The sequence below is a fragment of the Phascolarctos cinereus genome, unplaced genomic scaffold, assembly GCF_003287225.1.
Source record: "Phascolarctos cinereus isolate Bilbo 61053 unplaced genomic scaffold, phaCin_HiC Scaffold_2;HRSCAF=192, whole genome shotgun sequence".
NCBI lineage: Eukaryota > Metazoa > Chordata > Mammalia > Diprotodontia > Phascolarctidae > Phascolarctos > Phascolarctos cinereus.
Genome location: NW_027555625.1, coordinates 268,228,917 through 268,250,314, shown reverse-complemented (window position 1 = coordinate 268,250,314; position 21,398 = coordinate 268,228,917). Strand labels below are relative to the sequence as shown.

General features: G+C 48.5%; 1 protein-coding gene and 1 long non-coding RNA gene across 3 annotated transcripts; one reads left to right on the top strand and one right to left on the bottom strand.

Moving 5' to 3' along the window:
• The first annotated feature begins 193 nt into the window (after positions 1-193).
• Positions 194-17,009, top strand: SLC27A4 (solute carrier family 27 member 4). The gene is given in 15 exon segments (XM_078150022.1): positions 194-334; positions 2,765-2,931; positions 4,895-5,289; positions 5,982-6,140; positions 7,743-7,810; positions 7,905-7,998; positions 8,215-8,324; positions 9,330-9,539; positions 9,830-9,956; positions 11,699-11,836; positions 12,994-13,158; positions 15,177-15,203; positions 15,206-15,322; positions 15,806-15,871; positions 15,874-17,009. Coding segments are annotated over 15 exon segments (2,034 nt in total). The 5' UTR covers positions 194-232; the 3' UTR covers positions 15,963-17,009.
• Positions 7,998-21,393, bottom strand: LOC110193693 (uncharacterized). 2 transcript variants are annotated; one of them, XR_002320524.2, is made up of 4 exons: positions 21,257-21,393; positions 9,748-10,029; positions 8,212-8,381; positions 7,998-8,120 (listed from the first exon to the last, which is right to left on the bottom strand). It is a non-coding gene; the product is annotated as an uncharacterized LOC110193693 (long non-coding RNA). The 2 variants fall into 2 exon arrangements; XR_013484732.1 differs by having other exon boundaries at positions 8,212-8,345; positions 21,257-21,392.
• Between the last annotated feature and the right edge of the window lie 5 nt (positions 21,394-21,398).

Genomic DNA, 21,398 nt, shown 5'->3' with positions numbered 1-21,398 from the left:
GTGCTTCCTCCTCTCCGCACCGGGTGGTGGGCAGCATCAAAGTGGCCACCCCGAGATCCCAGGGAATTGGGTCCTGGGTTCCTCAAAAGAATTTGTCCCGTATGAGCCCAACGCGGGGAAGTAAGGGGATGGGAGGAGAGCACTGTGGGGAGGGGAGGACTACAATTCCCAGCGTGCACTGCAGCGTCTAGACCGGAGCGCGCGAGCTCTGGGGTGGCTCGCGCCCGTGCGCATGGCGAGGTGCGAGTCAGTTTCCCCGTCCGCTTTGCAGGGTTACCTGCGTTGCTGCGGCGGCTGCGGCCGCGGAGAGCGGGGGAAGGAGGAGGAGCAGGAGGTGCGGTCGAGCCCGGCGTAGCCGGTTTGTATGTTGGAGGTGGGCGGTGCAGGTAGTGGCGGAGGAGGGGGGGAAAAGAGGAGGAGGGCAAGCGGGAGGAGCCCGGCAAAGTCCGCGAGCCGCAGCCCAAAGCCTAGCCCAAGCTCGGGGCTCAGCCTGTCTCCCCGCTCCCGAGATCCACGCCAGCTCCCCGCCTGCAGCTGGGCCACCTTTGGAGCGCGCGGGAGGTCGCGCCGGGGCACTGGGGCGCAGCTGGGCGGGGACGAAGCCGGGGGTGAGTTTGGTGCCCACTGCGGGTGACCTGGAGGGGAGGACAGGAGGTGTTGGGTGGCGTCCGGCTCCACCTGTGCGCAGCAAACCTGGGCTCCTCTCATGGAGTCGCGCCGACTGCCCTGCGGCCCTAGGGACCGGCGCACCTCGGATAGCCCCTAGGCCCCCTCGGTTCTCCAGGGATGGCCGCCCTGGATGCTGGGGTGGGGGGCGAGCCGCCCAGGGCCCTGGGATGGGTGTTGGCCGATGGGCTGAGCCAGTGAGGAGGGGTGGGTGTCGGGCGGGGCCGTTTGCAGAGCCGGGGGATCCTTTAGCTTCGCAGTCTGTCTGTCTGTCCGTATGTCTGTCTGCCTGTCTACCTGACTGCCTTTCAGCCTCCTCGATCTGCTGAATTGCGTAGCCCAGGTTTCTAGCTTCCTCCTTCCAGGCCCCCAGACCTGGGAGTAAAGGCTTCGGGCCCTACCCCACCACAGGCCCTGCCAGGACCTGGGACAGGGATGTGCATCCCTTCCCCAGAACCCCTATTCCCTTACCCCAGGTCTGGTTCTTGCCTCCTGATGGGGAAGGGAAGAGATAGTCAGACCCAAGAAGCTTTCATCCCACCTCTGACTGGGCTGAGGGCAGTTTCTCTGAAGGAGAAGCAACATTTTGGGGACAGGTGATAGTGTTTGGAGGACATTCTTTAAGGGCCTCTTAAGTATCTTTGTCCATTAACACAGTCTACAGGCCAGCCAAGACCTGGAATGGTTGGGTACCTAGTTTTGAGGACCTCACCTCACCGTGCATATCTGCTCATCAATATTTCCCGGGGTAGAGATGACTCTTTTGGGGAGGGGGCACAGGGAAACAGTGCCCCTTTTGCCACCATGACCCTTCCCAGCAAGTCTATGACAGGGCAAGATTGGAAACCAGGACTCCTAACTGTGGCCAGCCAGAGAATATGATCTTGCCTCTGAGGTCAACGTGGTAGGAACACCCAGTCCCAAAGGTCTCTTTCCAGGGTAATTCTGGCCATGAAGACTTATTGAGCTAATATAGAATTGGGTAGGTTCTCCCCACTGCCTGGCCCACCCCATTCAGGCATCAGATGTACTATCAGAAACCACTCTGACAGGCCTAGGTCTTTATGTCACTTCTCAGTGTCCCCACAGGAGTCTAGCCCCAACTACTTCTCTCTGCCCTCTAGTGGTCAATCTGGAGCACTGTGCCCCTTGGAGACACCTCCCATCCTACCCGACTTGCTTCCTTGCCTGGGCTCCCCCTTTCCAGGAAGCTGCCCAAGCCACAGGGCTGGAAGACTGAGCTTTTGAACTTCCCATGTCCCGGTGAAGGCCAGAAGCTGGAAGGAGAAGCACATCCCCTTGTGACTTTACTGTGTATGGGACAGTGGAACTAGGAGGAACCCAGTTATCTGATGTTGCTTAAGAAGGGGTTATTGATGGGCAGAAGGTAGAGTCTGAGACTCAGATTCCTTTCTGAACCTTTATTTGGTGCTCCATCTTGGCCTTCCTATCTTATTCAAGGAGATAGGCTCTGGCCTGAAAAGGATGAAAAGGCCTGAAAAAGCTCCCCATTTGAGCTACCTCTCCCCACACCAATAAAATGCTAGCAGGGACCTCAAAGATTATCTAGTCCTACCTTACCCCCTCCACTTCACAGAAGAGTTAATGGAGGCCCAGGTACTCTAAGTTTGTCAAGGTCACACAACTCATTAATGGCAAGTTGGGTGCTAGAACCCCGGCCCTTGATTCATAACCTGGTTCCTTTTTCTGTGCCACCTTCCTCCCCCCCCCCATCACAAAATACAGCTAGACACTAGAATCTTCCCTCCTAGCCCTGCCTCTTCCTTCCTGTGTCCCATACCTGAAATTATTCTTGTTCCTCAACCCGCACCCCTAAATTACTTCAGGAAACATTGGGGCTTACCCAAAGGGCATTTACTCGAAGTGGAGGAGAGAGAAAGAAAGGGAAGAGCAGTAGTCTGAGTCACTGGACATTCTGCCCAGTGGCCTGCACTTCTGGGAAAGGATTCTTGGGAGAGATAGAACTGCCTTACTATGAGGAGACCAGGGTACCCAACCAAAGAGGTAGGAGAGGGGGAGAGAAGAAGCCAGGCTCCCAAGCCTTCAGCCCGTGACCACCAGCTCTGATGCCCCACAGGCCAGGATGCTGTCCAAGGTATCCCTGGTGGGGGTAGCTGTGCTCTCCAGGCTGGTGCTGCAGCTGCAATGGACACAGGTGGGCCTCTCTGTGCTCTGTTTCTACCTTGCCTTTGGGGGCTGGAGGTTCATCAGGATCGTTTGGAAGACCCTTGGGCGTGATATCTTGTGAGTACCTGCTCTTTTGACCCAATACCCTATGGTTCTACCTCTGGGTTCCTATGTTAACAGTCCCCTCTAGAGACTTCCCCCTTGCCTCTGAGGACAATAGGCTTACCTTTCCCCACAATATAAGAGTTATTCTTCACTCCTTCCTGCTTTCTCATGTCCCTTTTGGTATCGGAAGCCCAAAGATCAAAGTACGCTGCCCAGGCAATCTCCCTGACTTTAGATTTCTGAGCCCTCAGTCCTGGTTGCTCTGGGGATCAGAGGGTGGGTGATTACTGGGGTTGCCCTGGGTGGTGGTGGAGGGGACTAGCCTTGAAGCCAGCATTTTCTCCCTTTCTACAGTCTGACTCCAGGAGGATATCATGGCTATATATCTGCCTGTGGAAGGCTTCGTCTAGGCTGGAGACAGCTGGTACTAGCAGGGACAGACTGGAATCAGCTTGAGACCAGTGCTAAGAATTTGGGCTGGTGTTAGGCAGACATAACCTAAAAGGGTAAAGGCTGCCATGAAGGCCAGGCTGGATCATGGCACAGCAGGACTGGTTCATGCCAAGAGTAGTACCGTAGGAATGTGAGGTTTACTGTAAGACTGACAGAGTAACATCAGGTCTGTGCTGGCCCAATCAGGAAATGGCTGTGAGAAGGCTGGGGAAAGAAATCACTCAAGTGAGGCAGTTAGGTGGCACAGTGGATATAGCACTGGCCCTGGAGTCAAGAGGACCTGCGTTGAAATTTGCCCTCAGACACTGAACTAGCTATGTGACTCAGCAAATCACTTAACCCTGATTGCCTCAAAAAAAAAAAAAGAAAGCAGTCAATCAATAAGCATTTATTATGCACCTACTATCAATCAACAAACACTTATTTTGCACCTACTTTGTTCCCTGGGACTTTGCTAGGTTCTGGGACTACAAGTACAAAAGTGAGATGGTCCCTGTCCTCAAGGTACTCATTTTCTAAGCACATGATACCAGATGGAAAGAGGTGCCAGCCTGAGTTCTCCTTGAGGTAGATACTACAAAATCCAACTCCAAGAGGGCCTCTCTTCTGCATAGGAGCATGAAAGCATTAGAAAGAAACTTTGTCCCCTAAATAGAGCACCTACCTTATGTAGGTTTGGCACTGTCCTCAAGCAGGCATGTGATTGCTGTGGCATGGGATCAGGCTAGTGAGTCCTGAGGCCAGGATGCTAATACCCAGAGGGTAGTAGAAAGGCAAAAGAGATAGGCTTACAACCGAGAATACGCTACCCTGCAAACCCTGGCATAATCCTATGTGGGAAAAAAGTGGATATTTACCACAATAGAAGATTCTGAAGCATTTCTGATGGAAAGACCAGAGCCAAGTAGGAAGTTTGGAATACAAACACATGAGTTCAGAGAAATCTAGAAAGGAAATGATGAGAGGCGATTTCATAGAATCCTGAGTAGTATGGACTGATGATGCAAAGTGAAATAAGCAGAATCAGGAGAATTTGGAGCGGTACGACAACGTAAAGAGAATCAACTTTGAAACTAATGAATACGATTGAACAACTTGTCTCCAGAAGTCTCCAGAAGTCCTGGAAATACGATAGAGGTGTTGCCCTTCTTCAGGCAGAAGGGATGGGCACAAGATGGAAGAGGGAGCATACGTTTTTAGGCATGGCCACAGTGTGGATTGATTTTAATTGTGTTACAACTCTCCACCCGCCCCACCTACCCCTTTTTGTGTTTTTAATTGGGAGGAAGAAAGGGAGGTTAATGAAAGGTGGAGTTAGTAATAATTAATAATAGCAATAATGATGTCTTAAAGGGCCATTGTAATATTTCACATTCCCTCAAGGGAAGTTTGACTAGTAATCATGACAAGCAGAACTGTTTTGAAAATGAAAGTATGGAATTATATACTTAAAACAAGAGGCATGAAATTGATGTGGGTGTAGGACACATTCCTGAAGGGACCCCCTCCTTTCCCTTGGCAGTGCTGGGACTGTCCTGTTGAAGGTAAAGTGGAAGGTGAGGAAATACCTCCGAGAGCGCCAGACGGTGCCTACGATCTTTGCTTCCATCCTGAAGCGCCACCCGGACAAGACAGCCCTGATATTCGAGGGCACAGATACCCACTGGACTTTCCACCAGCTGGACACGTACTCCACTGCAGCTTGCAACCTGTTGCAAGCACGGGGCCTGGCTTCTGGTGATGTGGTGGCTCTCTTCATGGAGAACCGAAATGAGTTTGTGGGGCTCTGGCTGGGCATGGCCAAGCTGGGGGTGGAGGCAGCCCTCATCAACACTAATCTGCGGCGGGATGCCCTGCGCCACTGCCTGACTACCTCTCAGGCCCGTATCCTCATCTTTGGCAGCGAGCTGTCTTCTGGTGAGTATTAGGAACCATGTCTGGGGCCCAAGAATACATATGGGAGGATGGGAGGATAGGAAGGATAAGAGATGTTAGAACACAGAAGAGCAGAGTTAGAAGGGACTTGGAGATCCGTAAAGCAAATCCGTTAATTTTATAGAAAAGAAAATTGAGGACAGGAAATCACGTTTGTTTGCTCAAGGTCACACATCTATTTTTATGTAGAAAGTGAATTAGAACCCAGGGCTTTGGTTTCCTAATTGAATGCTCTTTGAGTGGAAAGGAGAGAGTCTGAGGGAACAAGGAGGGTGGGAATAGAACTGAGAAAGCCAGAATTAGCTTACATCAGGTTGCATTCAAGCATTGACCTGGAGGAATTACTTCTATTTTTCCAGATGTGGGAAGGAGCTGTTCATTGCTGATCCCTGGTTTCCATATCTCTATTACCCCTCACCTCCACCATTTCCCTATCAAAAAACTTCTACCCCACCCTAGAAATGTCCTAGAGAAGCTCACCCACAGCTCCAGGTGCTAGAAGCCCTGGCCCCATAGCATTCCTTCTGGTACAGTGCCCAGAGTGCAGAGGTGGGGATCATAGGTCCCTGAGAGCAGCAGGCTTGCTCTTGAGGGAGTCACCTGGGCCCCACCCATCCCTGGGCAAGGGAGCTTCCCCAAGTGCTGACTGCTTCCTATCATCTCTGTCCTCCTAGCTGTCTGTGAAATCCACAGCACTCTGGACCCCTCCTTGAGTCTCCTCTGCTCAGGAGACTGGGACCCCAGCTCTGTGCCAGCAGGAACTGAACACCTGGAACCCCTTCTGGAGGAATCCCCCAAGAGTCTGCCCAGTCAACCAGACAAAGGCTTCACTGGTATGATCCCCACTGTTGGATAAGGGAGAAAGCTTGGCTCAGGGCTGCCTCTCTGTTAGCTCACCGTTCGTTAATTTATCGAACAGGTCCTCATTGATCACTTAATGTGTGCCTGGATGATTCTTGAGTCCAAATTGCTTTCTCTTTCTTTCTTTCTTTCTTTCTTTCTTTCTTTCTTTCTTTCTTTCTTTCTTTCTTTCTTTCTTTCTTTCTTTCTCTTTCTTTCTCTCTTTCCTTCTTTCTTTTCTTTCTCTTCCTTCCTTCTTTTCTCTTTCTTCATTCCTTCCTCTCTCCCTCCCCCTCTGTCTTTTTCTTCCTCTCTTTCTCTTTCCTTCCTTTCTCCCTCCCCCTTTCTTCTTCTCCTTCCTTTCTTTCTCTTTCCTTTCTCCTTTCTTTCCTACTTTCTTTTTCTCCTTCCTTTCTTCTCTCCCCTTTCCTTCCTTTCTTTTACCTTCCTCTTTCTCTTTCCTTTCTTCTTCCTTCCTCCCCCTCTTTTTTCTCCTTCCTTTCTTTTTCTTTCCTTCTCTTTCTCTTTCCTTCCTTACCCCTTCTTTCTTTCTTCTTTTCTTCTTCCTTTCACTTTCCTTCTTTTCTCTTCCTTTCTTCTATCCTTCCTTTCTTCTTCCTTCTCTTTCTCTTTCTTGCTTTCCTTCCCTCCTTTCTTTCTTCCTTTCCAATTTTATTTTATTTTCATCTCTTATTTCTTTTCCCATCACCTCGCTCCTCTTCCCCCAACCCCATTGAAAAAACGAGAAAAAAAAACCATTACAAATATGTATAGTCAAGCAAAACAAACTCCCACATTGGAATTTGGCTATAATTGGATTTGGATACAACCACATTGGTTATGTAGAAAAGGAAAAAAGAATAGACCCTGATCTGCACTCTGAGCTTTCAGCTCTCTATCAGGAGATAGGTACCGTGTTTTATCATAAGTCCTCTGGAATTGTTCCAGGCCCTTTCTAATGTATCTCTCTGACCCTCTCCTCTGTGAAACTTGCCCTGATCACTCCTTCCTCTCAAATCATTCAGTACCTACTACCCCATTCTGCCTTGTAAAATCTCTTGTATAATGTAACTTTTCACATGCCTCTGTCTTGTCTGCTCAACCACATTATAAACTACTTGAAGGCAGGGACTATAGGTTCCCATCTTTCCCCTCATGGTACCTATGAAGGTGCTGGGTATGCACAAAGCTTCAGGAAAAAAAGTTTAAGAAATGTCCCCTGCCCTTTGGGCAATCACCTGAGGACGTAAGACATATATATGCCTGGCAGGAAAAGCCTATACATGATGATTGCCAAGTGAGGGGTATTAGCACTGAATGGAGCTGGAGTTCAGAGAAGAGGTTGCTTTGAGCTCTGGTGATCAGGAACGAAGACTCCATGGAGTTAGGTGGACTCCATGGAGCTGGGTCTTCAAGAGCCAGCAGGATTCGAATAGGTATAGAGGAAGGGTCCATTTCTCTTCTGTCCTCTCCCTTCCTGGCTTGGCTCTCATCCTCTGTATCCACTTATGACAGCAGCTGCACTCCCCCTCCCCAGCTCACTTCTCCCATGTTCACCTAACTCTGGCCAACCATTTGTGTTCCACTTCCCCCAGACAAGCTTTTCTACATCTACACCTCCGGCACCACAGGAATGCCCAAAGCTGCCATCGTGGTGCACAGCTGAGGAGGTGAGGGCGGTGCCCAGGGAAGGCAGGAAGGGAACCCAGGTTCTGCCAGGTGTCCAATGTCTCCCTCTACTGGCCCCGGCTTGTCCCAGGTATTACCGGATGGCTGCCCTGGTCTACTACGGCTTCCGAATGCGTTCTAGTGACATTGTATATGACTGCCTCCCCCTCTACCACTCAGCAGGTAACCTTAGGCTCTTAGGGACCCACTTTGGGAAGGTCCTTTTGCCCTCTCATGAAAGGAGTGGAGTAGGGGTGGATGGATGGAATCTTCCTTGCCTGGGGCTGGTCCTCCATCTTCTGAGCCTGGGAGAGAAGGGGGCTTTTCTGGAGCCTTTGGGTAGCTTTCTTTTACTCCCCCTCTCCCCCACTCACCCTGGGCTCCCCCTGCACCTACCAGGGAACATTGTGGGGGTTGGACAGTGTCTGCTACACGGGATGACTGTGGTGATCCGAAAGAAGTTCTCTGCCTCTCGATTCTGGGATGACTGCATCAAGTATAACTGTACGGTGAGCACAGCAGCTGGAGACCTTGGTGGGGAGATGGTAGGGGGTGGGAGGAGAAGACTTGAGGGGGGTAGGGAGAGACAGAGAACCAGGGAGAAAGAGATAGAGAGAGACAGAGAGAGAGGAACTGTCAGCTGTGGGTGTTAGGAGCTGGACCCAAAAATAACCACTAGTCCGGAAAGGCCCTGTGTGTTCCTCTGGTGACAGCTCTTTTCAAAGTACTTTTCATCTAATTGCCCCATTTGATCCCTATAATGTTCTGTGAGGGTAGAGTAGGTAGGACTCAGCCTACTCATTTTTCACATGAGGAAATCATTCCACCTCCATATATTTATTAGGGAGCTTTCCTGTGCTGGGACCCATACTAGGTAGTATCTGGGAGTTAGAGAATTGACCCCTGAAGAAACTAATAGTCCAGTGGGGGAGACAAGACTTTGATAAAGAGGACAAAGTCTCTGGAGCACCTCTGGGAAGAGGATTTAGTAATCATGGTGTGGGGAGGTAGCATGATGGTTTCGAAGGAACGTTAGCTGTTTATTAGTTTTGTCCAGCCATCCTTGTTTGTATACAAGGGGGGATTTATCTGGAGCAGGGCTGGGTGGAGAGGTGAGTTGGCATGCAGTGATAAGAGATGCTTAAAAAAAAAGGAAGAAAAGAATATTAATAAAATATTTTAAAATAAAAAAAAGTTCAAAAAGGGTCACAAAAGAAAATTTTGATATTATTGTTAAGTTTTATAGCATTTTAAAAAAGCTATACGTAACTGAAAAGAAAGAAACACAGAGTTAGGGGCATTGGAATCTGCCGCCAGCTTATCTGTGTGATCTGACAAGGGTGGCAGTCCCCTCCCTGGGTCTCGGCGTCCTACTATAGGTGGACTCTTCCAGGTCTGACATTCTTTGAGTCAGTGGCCATAGAGTGGAGGGGAGGAATGGCCTCAGGGAGCAAGGGGATGGTCCCAGGACTGATGCCTCAACCTGTCTCCCTCCTCCCTGTCCCTGCCCCTAGATTGTCCAGTATATTGGAGAACTCTGTCGCTACCTTCTGAACCAACCTCCAAGAGAAGTGGAGACCCAGCACTCGGTGCGCATGGCCCTAGGCAATGGGCTTAGGCAGTCTATCTGGACTGAATTCATCAATCGTTTCCACGTCCCTCAGGTGGCTGAGTTCTACGGGGCCACTGAATGCAACTGCAGCGTGGGCAACTTTGATAGCCAGGTCAGGGACTCTTAGGGAGAGGATCTGGGTACACACTTGGTCAGATACTGGGAAAGATGGAAGATCGGGCAAAGGGCCTGGAGGGGGGTGGTCATCCCATAGTTGGGGGCCCATCAGATGGGGTGGGGCAAAATAGAGTATCAGTCCCAAGGAGAAACATCCACGCTTCTCAAAATAGAGAAGTCCACCAGAGAATCCTAGGACCCACCTAGGGGATAAGATGAGGGAGGGAGTCACTGGAGGATGGCTGGCATCTCTGCATCAGGGTTCTCATTTCCTGGCCTTCACAGGTGGGGGCCTGTGGTTTCAACAGCCGCATCATATCCTTCATCTACCCCATCCGGCTCGTGCGGGTGAATGAGGACACCATGGAGTTGATCAGGGATAACAATGGCATCTGCCTTCCCTGTGGTCCAGGTCTGTCTTGAAAGATGGATGGTACTGGCAGTGGAGGTGGGGGTGGGGGAGGGAAAACCTGAAGGAAATTAACCTGTAGACAGAGGGATTGGCTAGTGAGGGCTGGGGGCAGGAAACCATTCTCGTGGGACCTTAGCCAGTTCTGGATTCCCACCTTCTCCCTGGGCCTCAGCTGCCTCCCCTTGGGCTTGGATTGGATGGTCATTGAGGTACCTCCCAGGTCTAAATGATGTTAGACTGAGCACTGCCACAAACTGTGGCCTGTTGTAAATTCTCTAGGCCAGTGGCGTCAAAGTCAAATAGAGTAAGATCCCTGGAGGTGCATGGAAAACCACAAATTAATGTTATCCATGCTTTATTGCATTTTTTTTTGTTTTGTTAAACATTTCCCAATTACATTTTAATTTGGTTTGCTTTGAGTTTGACACTTCTGCTCTAGGGGATATAAAAGGGATAGCCCCTACACTTATGGGGGAAGATACTTACACACACACACACACACACACAAATTTTGTCTAGATGCGTGATTTCATTGGTATAGGGAAATCCTGGTGTGGAAATGACTCCTTCCAATGCAGCTTGGCAACTACTCTGTAACTTATACTCTTAGAAAATTTCTTAAGTCACTAAGAGGTCACGTGATTTATTCCTGACCAGCTAGGACATGCAGAGGCAGACTGTGGACCATATCTTCCTGACTTGCAAGGCTGGCTCTCTATCTATACCATACCACCCTCTCTCTTTCTCTTTCTTTCTTTTTCTCTCTTCATCCATATCTATCTGTCCATTGATCTCTTTCCAGCTCTCCATCCATCTTTTTCTCTCCATCCATATCTGTTGATCCTTCTGTATTCATATTTATCGATCCCTCTGTCTATCCCATCATATATCTATACCTCTCTCTCAGTCTACCCAGCCATCAAACTATCCATCTCTCTTTTTTTTTTGCGAGGCAATCAGGGTTAAGTGACTTACCCAGGGTCATATAGCTAATGAGTATCATTAGCTGGATTTGAACTCAGATCCTACTAACACCAGAGCCGGTGCTTTATCTACTGCATCACCAAGCTGCCCCTACCAACCATTCATCTCTATCTAACCATTCATCCATATCTGTCTCCTTATCTTCCTACCCATCCATCCACCAGTCTCTATGTTTCTATCTAAATAGACATAGCTTGAGATAGATGTCAATAGAGTTATATAGTATAGATAAAGATGAGCAGCTAGGTGACACAGTGCATAGAGTGCCGGCCTGGAGTCAGAAAGACTCATCTTCCTGAGTTCAAATGTGGCCTCAGACACTTACTAGCTGTGTGACCCTGGGCAAGTCACTTAACACTTAACCTTGTTTGCTTCAGTTTCCTCATCTGTAAAATGAGCTAGAGAAGGAAATGCAAACCACTTTAGTATCTTTGCCAAGAAAACCCCAAAAGGGGTCATGAAGAATCAGAGCAGGAGGCCTTCTAGGTGGGGTGAGGAAGCAGAGTTTGAGGAATGCCAAAGACATGGCCTGGCTGGAGCTGAGGGGTTATAGAGAAAAGATCAGTAGGTGATGAGGCTGAGGAGGCAGGCCGATGGATGAGTCAGTGGGAAAGAGCCTCAAACGCTGGATGAAGCAGGGGTTTGGGTGTTGTCTGGGTGGCTTTATAGGGACAGGTAAGGTTTTTGAGCAGGAACAGAACATGGGGAAAGGTCACCAGGTGGGAGAAAGTATCCCAGCTGAGCTTTGATTTTCCCAGGGGAGCCAGGCCAGCTTGTTGGCCGAATTGTGCAGCATGACCCACTTCGACGCTTCGATGGGTACATCAATCCTGGTGCCAACGATAAGAAGATTGCCTATGATGTCTTCAAGAAGGGAGACATGGCCTACCTCAGTGGTCAGGACCCCTTTCCATTATCCCTGGGCCATGCTACTGTCCTTCTCCCCTTCTTCTCCTTTAGTTTCTTTTTGAATCTTTGGGGGTGGAAGAGAAAGTGAAGGGATTGACACCATGCTTGCCTTCTCCTCGAGACCCTTCCTCCACATTCCCAGGACCAGCCCTTCCTTCCTTCCTTTTATGAATTTCCTCCCTTCCAAAGTTGTATTGAGAACCTGGGTTTTAGAACAGGCTGTAATAGACAGACAGAGAGAGAGAGAGAGAGAGAGAGAGAGAGTGTGTGTGTGTGTGTGTAAGAACTGGGTGATCCAAACCTATGCTTCTTCATGGGTAAAGTGTTAGAGAAATCAGCAACTCTCTGTAATTTACAGTTAGAGGGTTGCCTCAGGCACTGAGAAGGTAAGGTAAATTCCTGGGATCACAAAGCTAACATTAGTCAGAGGTAGTTCTTAGAACCAGGTCTTCCTGATTCCTAATTCTCTGCCTCCTCGGGTACTGGACACAGGAAAAGCCAGACCTCGGTCCATCACCCTCCTCAAATGAAGATCTATAAAATGAGGATATTAATACTCCCTATGAAAAGTTACTGCCTATCTCATAAGGCTATTGTTAGCAAAGCACTCCATAGATCTTAAGGTGCTGGCTTCATAAATGTCAGGTTAGTTGGGGTTTTTTTTCCCCAAACCTATAATCTTATTGGTGTAGGGAACTCTCAGTAAGGAAACTCCCTCTCCCAGTACAAATCTGCAACTGTTCTGAAGTGTGTAGCCTTATTAGTGAGTTGCCCAAAGCCACTGAGGGGTTAAGTGACTTGCCCTGGGGTCTTCCTGATTCAAAGGCCAGCTGTCTGTCTACCATACCATGGCAGTCTTTTGAGATTAGTATTATTATTGTTATTTATTACTATTACCATTAATTAATAATAATTATGGTCCTTGACCTAAACAGTATCCTCAGCTTCCCTAATCTGAAAATGAGAACTTAGGTGGTCTCTGAAGACCCTTCTAGTTCTAAATCCCATAATTCACGGCTTTCATGAGCATAGCCCCCTCACCTGTCCTCCCTCTGGCTTCCTAGTATTGCAGGGTAGGTTCTAGCAGGAAACCCAAAGTCCCATCTTCCAGGCCTCCCCTGAGCCCTATTCCTCCCTCTATCAGGTGATGTGCTGGTGATGGATGAATTGGGCTACCTGTATTTCCGGGACCGAACAGGTGACACATTCCGGTGGAAAGGAGAGAATGTATCCACTACAGAAGTGGAGGGGACCCTGAGCCGACTCTTAGACATGGTTGATGTAGCCGTGTATGGTGTGGAGGTGCCAGGTAAGTGGGGAGCCATGGTTCTTTGGGCAGAGCACCACATACATACCACAATACTGCAATGGGGCCAAAATCTCAATGATGTGGGTACTCCCTGCACACCTTGTCATCCTGAGCAATTCTTACTCCTATCTTCCCATGGATTCTCCTTCCTCTGAATTTTTTCATATTTTGTGGGAATCAAATCCAATGAGCATTAATTAAGCATCTACTGTATACTGGGTAAGCATATACTGTGTGTGTATACACACACACACACACACACACACACAGTATAGCACTGTGCTAGGTGCTGGGGATAGGGCTAGGGCTAGAGTCTAAACCTGTGCTTTCTGTCACATAGGGAACTCTCAGGTGAGAAAACTCCCTCTACCAGTGCAGGTCAGCACTACCTCTTAAAGAGTTGCCTAGAGCACTGAGCAGTCAAGTGAATTCCTCAGGATCTCGCAGCCACTAGGTGTCAGAAGTGGGACTTGAACCCAAGTCTCTTAGCTGCAGGGCTGTCTCTATCCACCCCCACCCCAACCCACCCAGGCCCCTCAAGTGCTGGGGAAGCAAAGACAAAATGAAAACATCATACCTGTCCTCAAGAAATTTATGTTCTTCTGAGGGCCTAGTGGTACAAAATGAGTACCTGGATTTGGAGTCTAAGGACTCCAGAGGTCTAAGGACCTGGGATTTAATCCCAGCTCTATACTTGCTACATATGTGGCCTTACTTAAGTCCTTCACACCTCTGGACCTCAGTTTCTTCATCGGTAACGTTAGACATTTGGACTCAGTGGCCTCTAAGATCTCTCCCAGCTCTAAATCAATGATCCTCTATCAGCCTTTGTAATCAGGTCAGTATATGCAGGGATCAAGGAAGGCTTCCTGTAGGATGTGACACCTGCCTAGGCTCCCTTATCTTGGATGGCCAGCTTGGATCTTTTTTCTAGGTATACCCAGGATATGTTTTGATGCCACTTTTTCAGTCCAAGTGTTCTCATCAGATCAGTGGCTATTAAATTTTGTATTTCTCTTAATGCTTAGCAGGGATCTGCATACAGACACTTAACAAATGTTAATAACTCAGGTAGATTATTTAGCCCTGAATGGCAGAATTAAGATAAAGGGGTGAAAGATACAGGGACATATTTTGGCTCTAGGTGATAACTGTTCAGTGGTGTCCATCTTTTCACAAACCCATTTAGGGTTTTCTTGGCTAAGATACTGAAGTGGTTTGCCATTCCCTTCTTCAGCTCATCTTACAGATGAGGAAACTGAGGCAAACAGGGTTAAGTGATTTGCCAGTGTCTCACAGCTAGTAATTGTCTGAGACTAGATTTGAATACAGAAGGATGGGTCTTCCAGATTCCAGGACTGGCACTCTATCCCCCTAGGTAATAGTAACAGCATTTAGGTAGGCTTTATTTTGCAAAGCCTTTTACATGTATTATCTCATCTGAGCTCATAATGACCTTCCCTACCTCAGTAGCTACTCATATTGTCCCCATTTGATAAATGGCTAAGCTGAGTCTGAGAGGTTAGATGACTTGTCCCAGGTCACTCAGCTAAATAAGTGCCTGAGGCTAGATTTGAACTTGACTCAGATGAATTATAATTTATTTAAAATATGAACTTTTAAAGAATGAGACTCAAAATATTTGATTAAAAATAATGATAATAGCATGTGCCAGTTCACATGATGCTAGTTGACCCAGATGGTCCCTGAAGTGACTTCCAGCTCTTAAGTTTCTGTGATTGTATTTGTTAAATTGAGGGGCCTGCTCAGCCACCTGTATCACCCAGAGTGGCCACTAGGTGTCAGGCCTCTGCAACAAGCAACTCATTCAGTAGCATCCTTGTTAACAGTTAACATTTATATAGCCCCTTAAGACTAGCAAAGAGTTTTGCATATATCACATGTGAATTGGTCATTTATAGGATGTTTGTCAGTTGGACATTTAGGTGAATGACATGGGCTCTGTGGGCAAGCCTCCCAAGTGCCCTGCATCCCTCTGACACATCTCTACACTGCAGGTATTGAGGGCCGGGCGGGCATGGCTGCATAGCGGACCCCAAGGGTGGCTGTGACCTGACAGAATTTGCCAAAGCACTGGAGAAGGAACTCCCACTCTATGCCCGCCCCATCTTCCTGCGCTTCCTGCCTGAGCTCCATAAAACAGGTATATCTGAGGGCCCCCCTCTTCCTTCTTCCTTCTGGGGATTCTAACCTGGACTTCTCCATAAGTCATTTATGAGTCCCTCCTTTTCTGGGTCTTTTCCACATCAGACCTCACCGACCCCAACTGCCTCCTTTACCATCTCCTCTTTCTTCTAGATCTCACAGCATTCAAATACTGAATCATTCAATTATAATGTTAGAGGAGCTGAGATCAAATCCCAGCTCTGCTGCTTATCACCCATATGGCCTTGGGCAGGTCATTTAAATTAAGGCCTCAGTTTCCTTATCTGTAAGATAAGCCTCTGAGGTCCCTTTTAGTTTCAAATCTGTGATCCTGTGATCCTTACCTCTTTCCTCTTCTTCCTTGGCAAATATTTTCTCTAATCTTATTCCTTCAGTTTTTTTAATACTGAGGCTGTTCTGGCCTCTCCTGTCCCCAGCAACCAGGTCCTCTTATCTAACCTCCCTTCCTTACCCTCTCCAGGGACCTACAAATTCCAGAAGACAGAATTACGGAAAGAGGGTTTCAACCCAGCTTTGGTGAAGGACCCCTTTTCTACCTGGATACCCGGCTCTGTCGCTATCTTCCCCTGGACTCCAAGGCTTATGTCCGTATCCAGGCTGGGGAAGAGAAGCTGTGATTGTCTCCATCCCTGCTCCCACTCCAGGGGCTGGACTGAGTCAGAGGCTGAGCCCCTGGAGGGTTCTTGGGCAACAGGGAATGGTGTCAGACCAAAGTAGGCAGTGGTAAGGGCCATTCCCCCTCCTCCAGAGTACTGACTGGGGCAGAGGGAGGGAAGCCAGTGGACACCTCTGCTCTGAAATTGCCAAGTGACTTTACTGCCATCTTCCTCTACCCCCCACATTAGAGGTTTTCCATGAAAGCCTTGTGTTTGGGGAGCTGGAGGGCTTAGGGTAGGATGAGTTCAATCCTTCATTTTGTCTCCATACCCCAGAGAGCAGAGACTGACTGAGCATACTCAGGGTGATGTCTTGAGGTGGGGGGGGGAGGGATGCACAGGATGGGAGAAGGTTGAGAGGGGAGTTCACTAATTGAGATTCTTGCTGTCCCACCCTCCCTGTACCTTGCCAAGAGGTAAGGACCCTGGATTCAGGAAGCCAACCAGAGGACAGAGGAACTACTCACCTTTTTTTTTTTTTTTGGCCAAGAGGATTTAGGATGAAGGTTCTATTTCTCTTTGGGCTATGGCTGCTATCTAAGCTACTACATGACTTCAGTGGTATAGACAAAGGAGGGTGGTAGCTATAAGGGGTCACTCTCCACAGTGAAGAGTTGCAGGAACTCCTCTAGCTCCAAGAGCCACCAGAGCCCTGCCCAGGCCCTAAGCTAGGTGGTGCCGAAGAGACATCCCCTTCCTCCACACACCCACCAGTTGTCTACCTTTCCTTGGCCAAGACTTTTTCAGTGAGGTCTTCTTTGGCCTTGTAGATAATTCCAAAGCTTCTCAGGATCACTGCAGAGAGAGGGAGAGGCTGGCTCCGTTGCAGGAGCTGCCCTTCCCATCTCCTGCCCCTGCAGCCTCTCCCTCACCTCAGGATTAGTTTGTGTCTCTGTCTCCATTTCTTCCTCACACCCCTTGGCCTGGCTCATACCTCTTTCTGTGGGACAGCATGGGGATGGGGTCTATGGCAATTAAATTCAGATTTGACTTCCTCTTCCCACTTAATTTATGTGAATGTTTGAGAGAGTGACCATCTCCTGAATGAGCCTTGGGCTTCCCTTGCTCACACCTTTGCTCGTGTCATGCTACAGACCTCGCTAGCTCTTCATTCTTTTGTGATTTGGGGTTTGGGGGGGGGTTGTTTGTATTTTTTTGGCTAGGCAATGGGATTAAGTGACTTGCCCAGGGTACGTCTTCATTCTTTAAGACTTGGCTCCACTCCCTCCTTCACTATCTCCAGGAAGCCTTTTTTGATCCTCTCCCAGCACAGATCACAGTACATTCTCTCTCTCCTGGGAACGCTGATAGTACTGTTAGTGCCCCTCACTGAGTATTTGGCACATCCTGCTGGGTAGTGTGGGCGTCTCTCTGTTCCAACCCCCTCTAGTTAGATTGGAATCGGGCCACTTCCCTGCATGCCAACCTCATGCTGGGTACTGGAGGCCCTGTGGCCTGGGCCTTATAGATCTTGGCCTCTCTTGACTGATGTAGTGGAAAGAGCCCTAAATTGGAAATCAGGTGACAAGGATTCCAATCTCAGCACTGCATTTGACCTGGCACTATACTTCAGTCTGGGATTCAGTTTCCCCGTTTGTAAAATGAGAGAGTGGACTAAAGGGCCGGGGGTTCTAGTTTGGGGTTGTCAGGTGTCTGGATTGATTGTACTTAAGCCATGTGGCCAGTAGAGGGCAAGCTGGCCCCGATTAATCCCTTCTAGCCTGACCCTACTGTCCCAGGGATTTTATTGTTGTCTTTTCAACGTGTCTGAATCTTCATGACCCATTTTCATGGCAAAGATACTGGAATAGTTTGTCATTTTCTTCTCCAGCTCATTTGACAGATGAGGAAACTGAGGCCAACAGGGTTAAGTGACTTGCCCATGGTCACACAGCTGGTGTCTGAGGCCGGATTTGAACTTGGTTCTTCCTGACTCTGGGGGCAACTAGGTGTCACAGTGGATCGAGTGCTGGGCTTTCAGTCAGGAAGACTTATCTTCCTAGCTGTGTGATGCTGGGCAAGTCACTTAACACTGTTGGCCTCAGTTTCTTCACCTGTTAAATAAGCTGGAGAAGGAAAAGGCAAACCACTCCAGTCTCTGCCAAGAAAACCCCAAATGGGGACATGAAGAGTCAGACACAAGTGAAAATGGAATAAATAACAACTTCCTGACCCCAGGCTGAGTGCTGTATCCACTGTGCCCCCTAGCAGCCCCTGTTCTGGGGATAGGTTTGCTTATTCTATTGGTGCAGAATGGACCAGGGGAGATATACTAGTAGTGGAAGGGACTGGAGGATGGGGAAAGAGAGCCAGGCTTCTGTTTTTAAATATGAAGTCACCTCTATTCTGGTGTAATGTGGTTTCTAGACCCTCCCACCTTCAGGGTTCTATGAAACTGGCTGGGTTAACCTCTTAAAAAGTGGAATGAGAGAGCTCATTGGCCTCCTCCAGATGAAGGAAGCCCTGCAACCAGGTCTATTTCTTAAAGAACTATAGTCATTGCTGGGAAGGGCTTGATTTTCCCCATTCTAAAATGGAAAACGCACGTTGCTCACTTCTTCCCCTTGTGGTGGGTAAAGAAGAAGAAAATAGGTCTTATTTTCTTGGGGATACACCAGCCCTGTCTCTAACTAAAGTACCCATGCACACACCTATCTTATCAGGCTCCTCTCTTCTGTAAAGAGACTGTGTCAATTTGATGGGGTGGCAAAAAGGGCATACTCACGAAAGGCAGTGTGGTGTAATGGAAGCAGGACTAACAGGAGGCCTTGGCCTTTGTCCCAGCTCTGCCACCAACTGGTTGAGTGACCCTGGGCAGGTCCCTTCTCTTTGAACCTCAGTTTCCCTATCTGTAAAATGAGACTAGATGAACTCTAAAGTAGCTTCAGGCTACTTTAAAACTACTTTTTTAGATTGTCTGATATATTGACCCTTCTAGGCCCTTGATCAGAGATTAATTTTAGAGTTAAGGGTAGAGGTGATACATCTAGGGATGGAGGGGACAGAGCAAACGCAAGTCACCTTAGTAACTTTTCTTAAGAAATCATGATCAAAGGGATCAGGAACTAGGTAGGTCTGAGATCCCTCCGCCATCCCTCTCTCTACAAAAGGCATGTAGGGCCAGTGCTCCCGAGATCGATTTTTCTTGGGGCTCAGACTGCGGAGCTCCTCTTTTTTTTTTTTTTTTGGCGGAGCTCCTTTAAAAAAAAAAAGTGGCTCTTTGCGGTCCTGCCCCGGGATGTCCCAGGCTGCCAGGCAAGTGGCCTTCAGAGCCACCGCTTGCTGTATCGCTTTCAACTCTTGGGAAGGTTAAATACCTCGGAGGGGTCTATTGAAGGCAGCCGGAGGGGAGGGAGCTGCTTTCAATGGGGCCCCACGTTCATCCCCCTCTGCTCCCCGCCCCCTCCTCCCCCTCCCATCCCAGCCAAGCTCCTCCGGGTACTAATGATATTCCGCTCTCCATCCGAGCGTTCTTTGGCTGCAGTTTAACCCGAGCGCTGGGACTGATTTCCCTCTCACTGATCTCAGCTTGACATCCAATTAGCACAAGAATGGGATAGGAAGCCTGCAAAAGACTCCAGCTCCCCCTGACCCTCCCCGCCCCGCTTTCCCCCACCGCCATCGCCTTTTCTCTGAGCCACCGAGGGTTCAGGACTGAGCCCAGGGGGATTCAGACAAAGGCCAGCGGACTGTGGTCCCCACCAGAGCCCTCTAGCCCCCTCCCGACCCTCCTATTGTCTTCCTCGATGCTTCAGAAAGAACTGAAGGCGGTTCCTGCGGGAATCTCTGGGGTCCTTCCCCCTCTGCACCACCCCCACTTTACACTCCCCCCTGCAAAAAAAAAAATAAAGAATTGTAATCTTTAAAATCACACATACACGGATCCAACCCAAGAACGTTTTGCAGAGAAAAGGATGCTCCAAGTCCCAAGGAGGGGACATGATAAGACTGAAATAAGGTGAAAGCTATACGTTGGGGGTTAGATGCAGCAGGGCTTTGAATGCCAAACTGAGGAATTTTGACTTTATCCTGTTTGCCCTAGGGAATTGCTGAGCAAGGAAGACACATGATAAAAGCCAGGTTTAACAATATATCTGACCACCTGTGAAAGGTGGAATGAAGGGAGTAAAGGAAGCAAAGAAACCAGTAAGAAAGTTAATGAAATATTGTCAGGAAGAGGTGATGAGAAATAGGACTAGGGTAGTGCTTGTGAGAGAGATTATGAAGGAAAATTGACAGGACCTGCTTATTGATTAGATCCAATTTAATCAAGATGTTTATTAAGCATCTATCAATGAATACAGAACACTATACTAGACACTGAGGGAGATAGATTAGAAAAAAAGAGTACGATCATAGGATCACAGAACACAATTGAAAGAGACCTTAGAACAATGAACATAGAATAATTATTAGTTAGAAGGAACCTTAGAATATAGGGAAGTGGGAGGGAACAAACATTAAGCACCTAATATGCACCAGGCATTGTGCTAAGCGCTTCATGAATATCTCATTTGATCTATAGAATGCTAAGAGTGGCAAGGAGCCTTTGCAATCATTTTGAAGGTAAGGAAACAGAGGAAGGACCACAAGATTTTAAGCCTGGAAGGACTGTTGTGCCATCCAAGAAAATGAGAAGTTGGCAGGTTCTAGTTTTTGGAATCTCTGATTTGTCTTCCTCTCAGCGTGCTCTGCACACTGTATTTTCTGGCTGATCACTAGAGAGATAGGAGGGCGTTGGGTTGGGCTACGGGGAAAACGTTTTGTCCTCTTGAGGTTTGGGATGGGGGGGTTGGGGGGAAACAATTTGGCTTGAAGGGCTGAGAATGCTAAGCGGCAATCCTGACTGGGGAATATTGGAGGAAGACCGGGCTAGGAAGAAGCAGAGCCCTGGAAAGAAAAGGACAGGAGAAACTAACACTAAGGGAAAGGGGATAAAAGATATTCAAAAGAAACAGAACAAGTATGGGGATAATCAAGGTGTTCTAAATCAAAAGAGTCCGGGGCAGAGCACAGGCTCAGCTCATGGGGAGTGTGATGTATTTCCAAGGATCTGATGGCTTTAACATGAGAAAGATGACGCTTCTGCCTTGGAGTGTGGAGGTCTGCATTCTCTAACTTAGAAGTAACTTTCGGCCCTAAAGCCTGTGATCTTTGCCACTCAGCAGTTTTGCAACCTTCGTTAGTTCAGTTCCCTCTCTGGACCTCAGTTTTCCCCATCTGTAAAAAAAGGGCTGAACAAGTTTTACGCTCACTTCCGGCTCGTGTTTTCCAGGATTCCGAAATCCTCCGTCCTCGGAGCTCTCCCCACTCCATCCCTGCCTAGTAGGCGGGGCTCCGTGGAGGCCCCTGACCAATAGCTGAGAAGAAGGAAGCTTCCCTGGGACGATGCCTAGT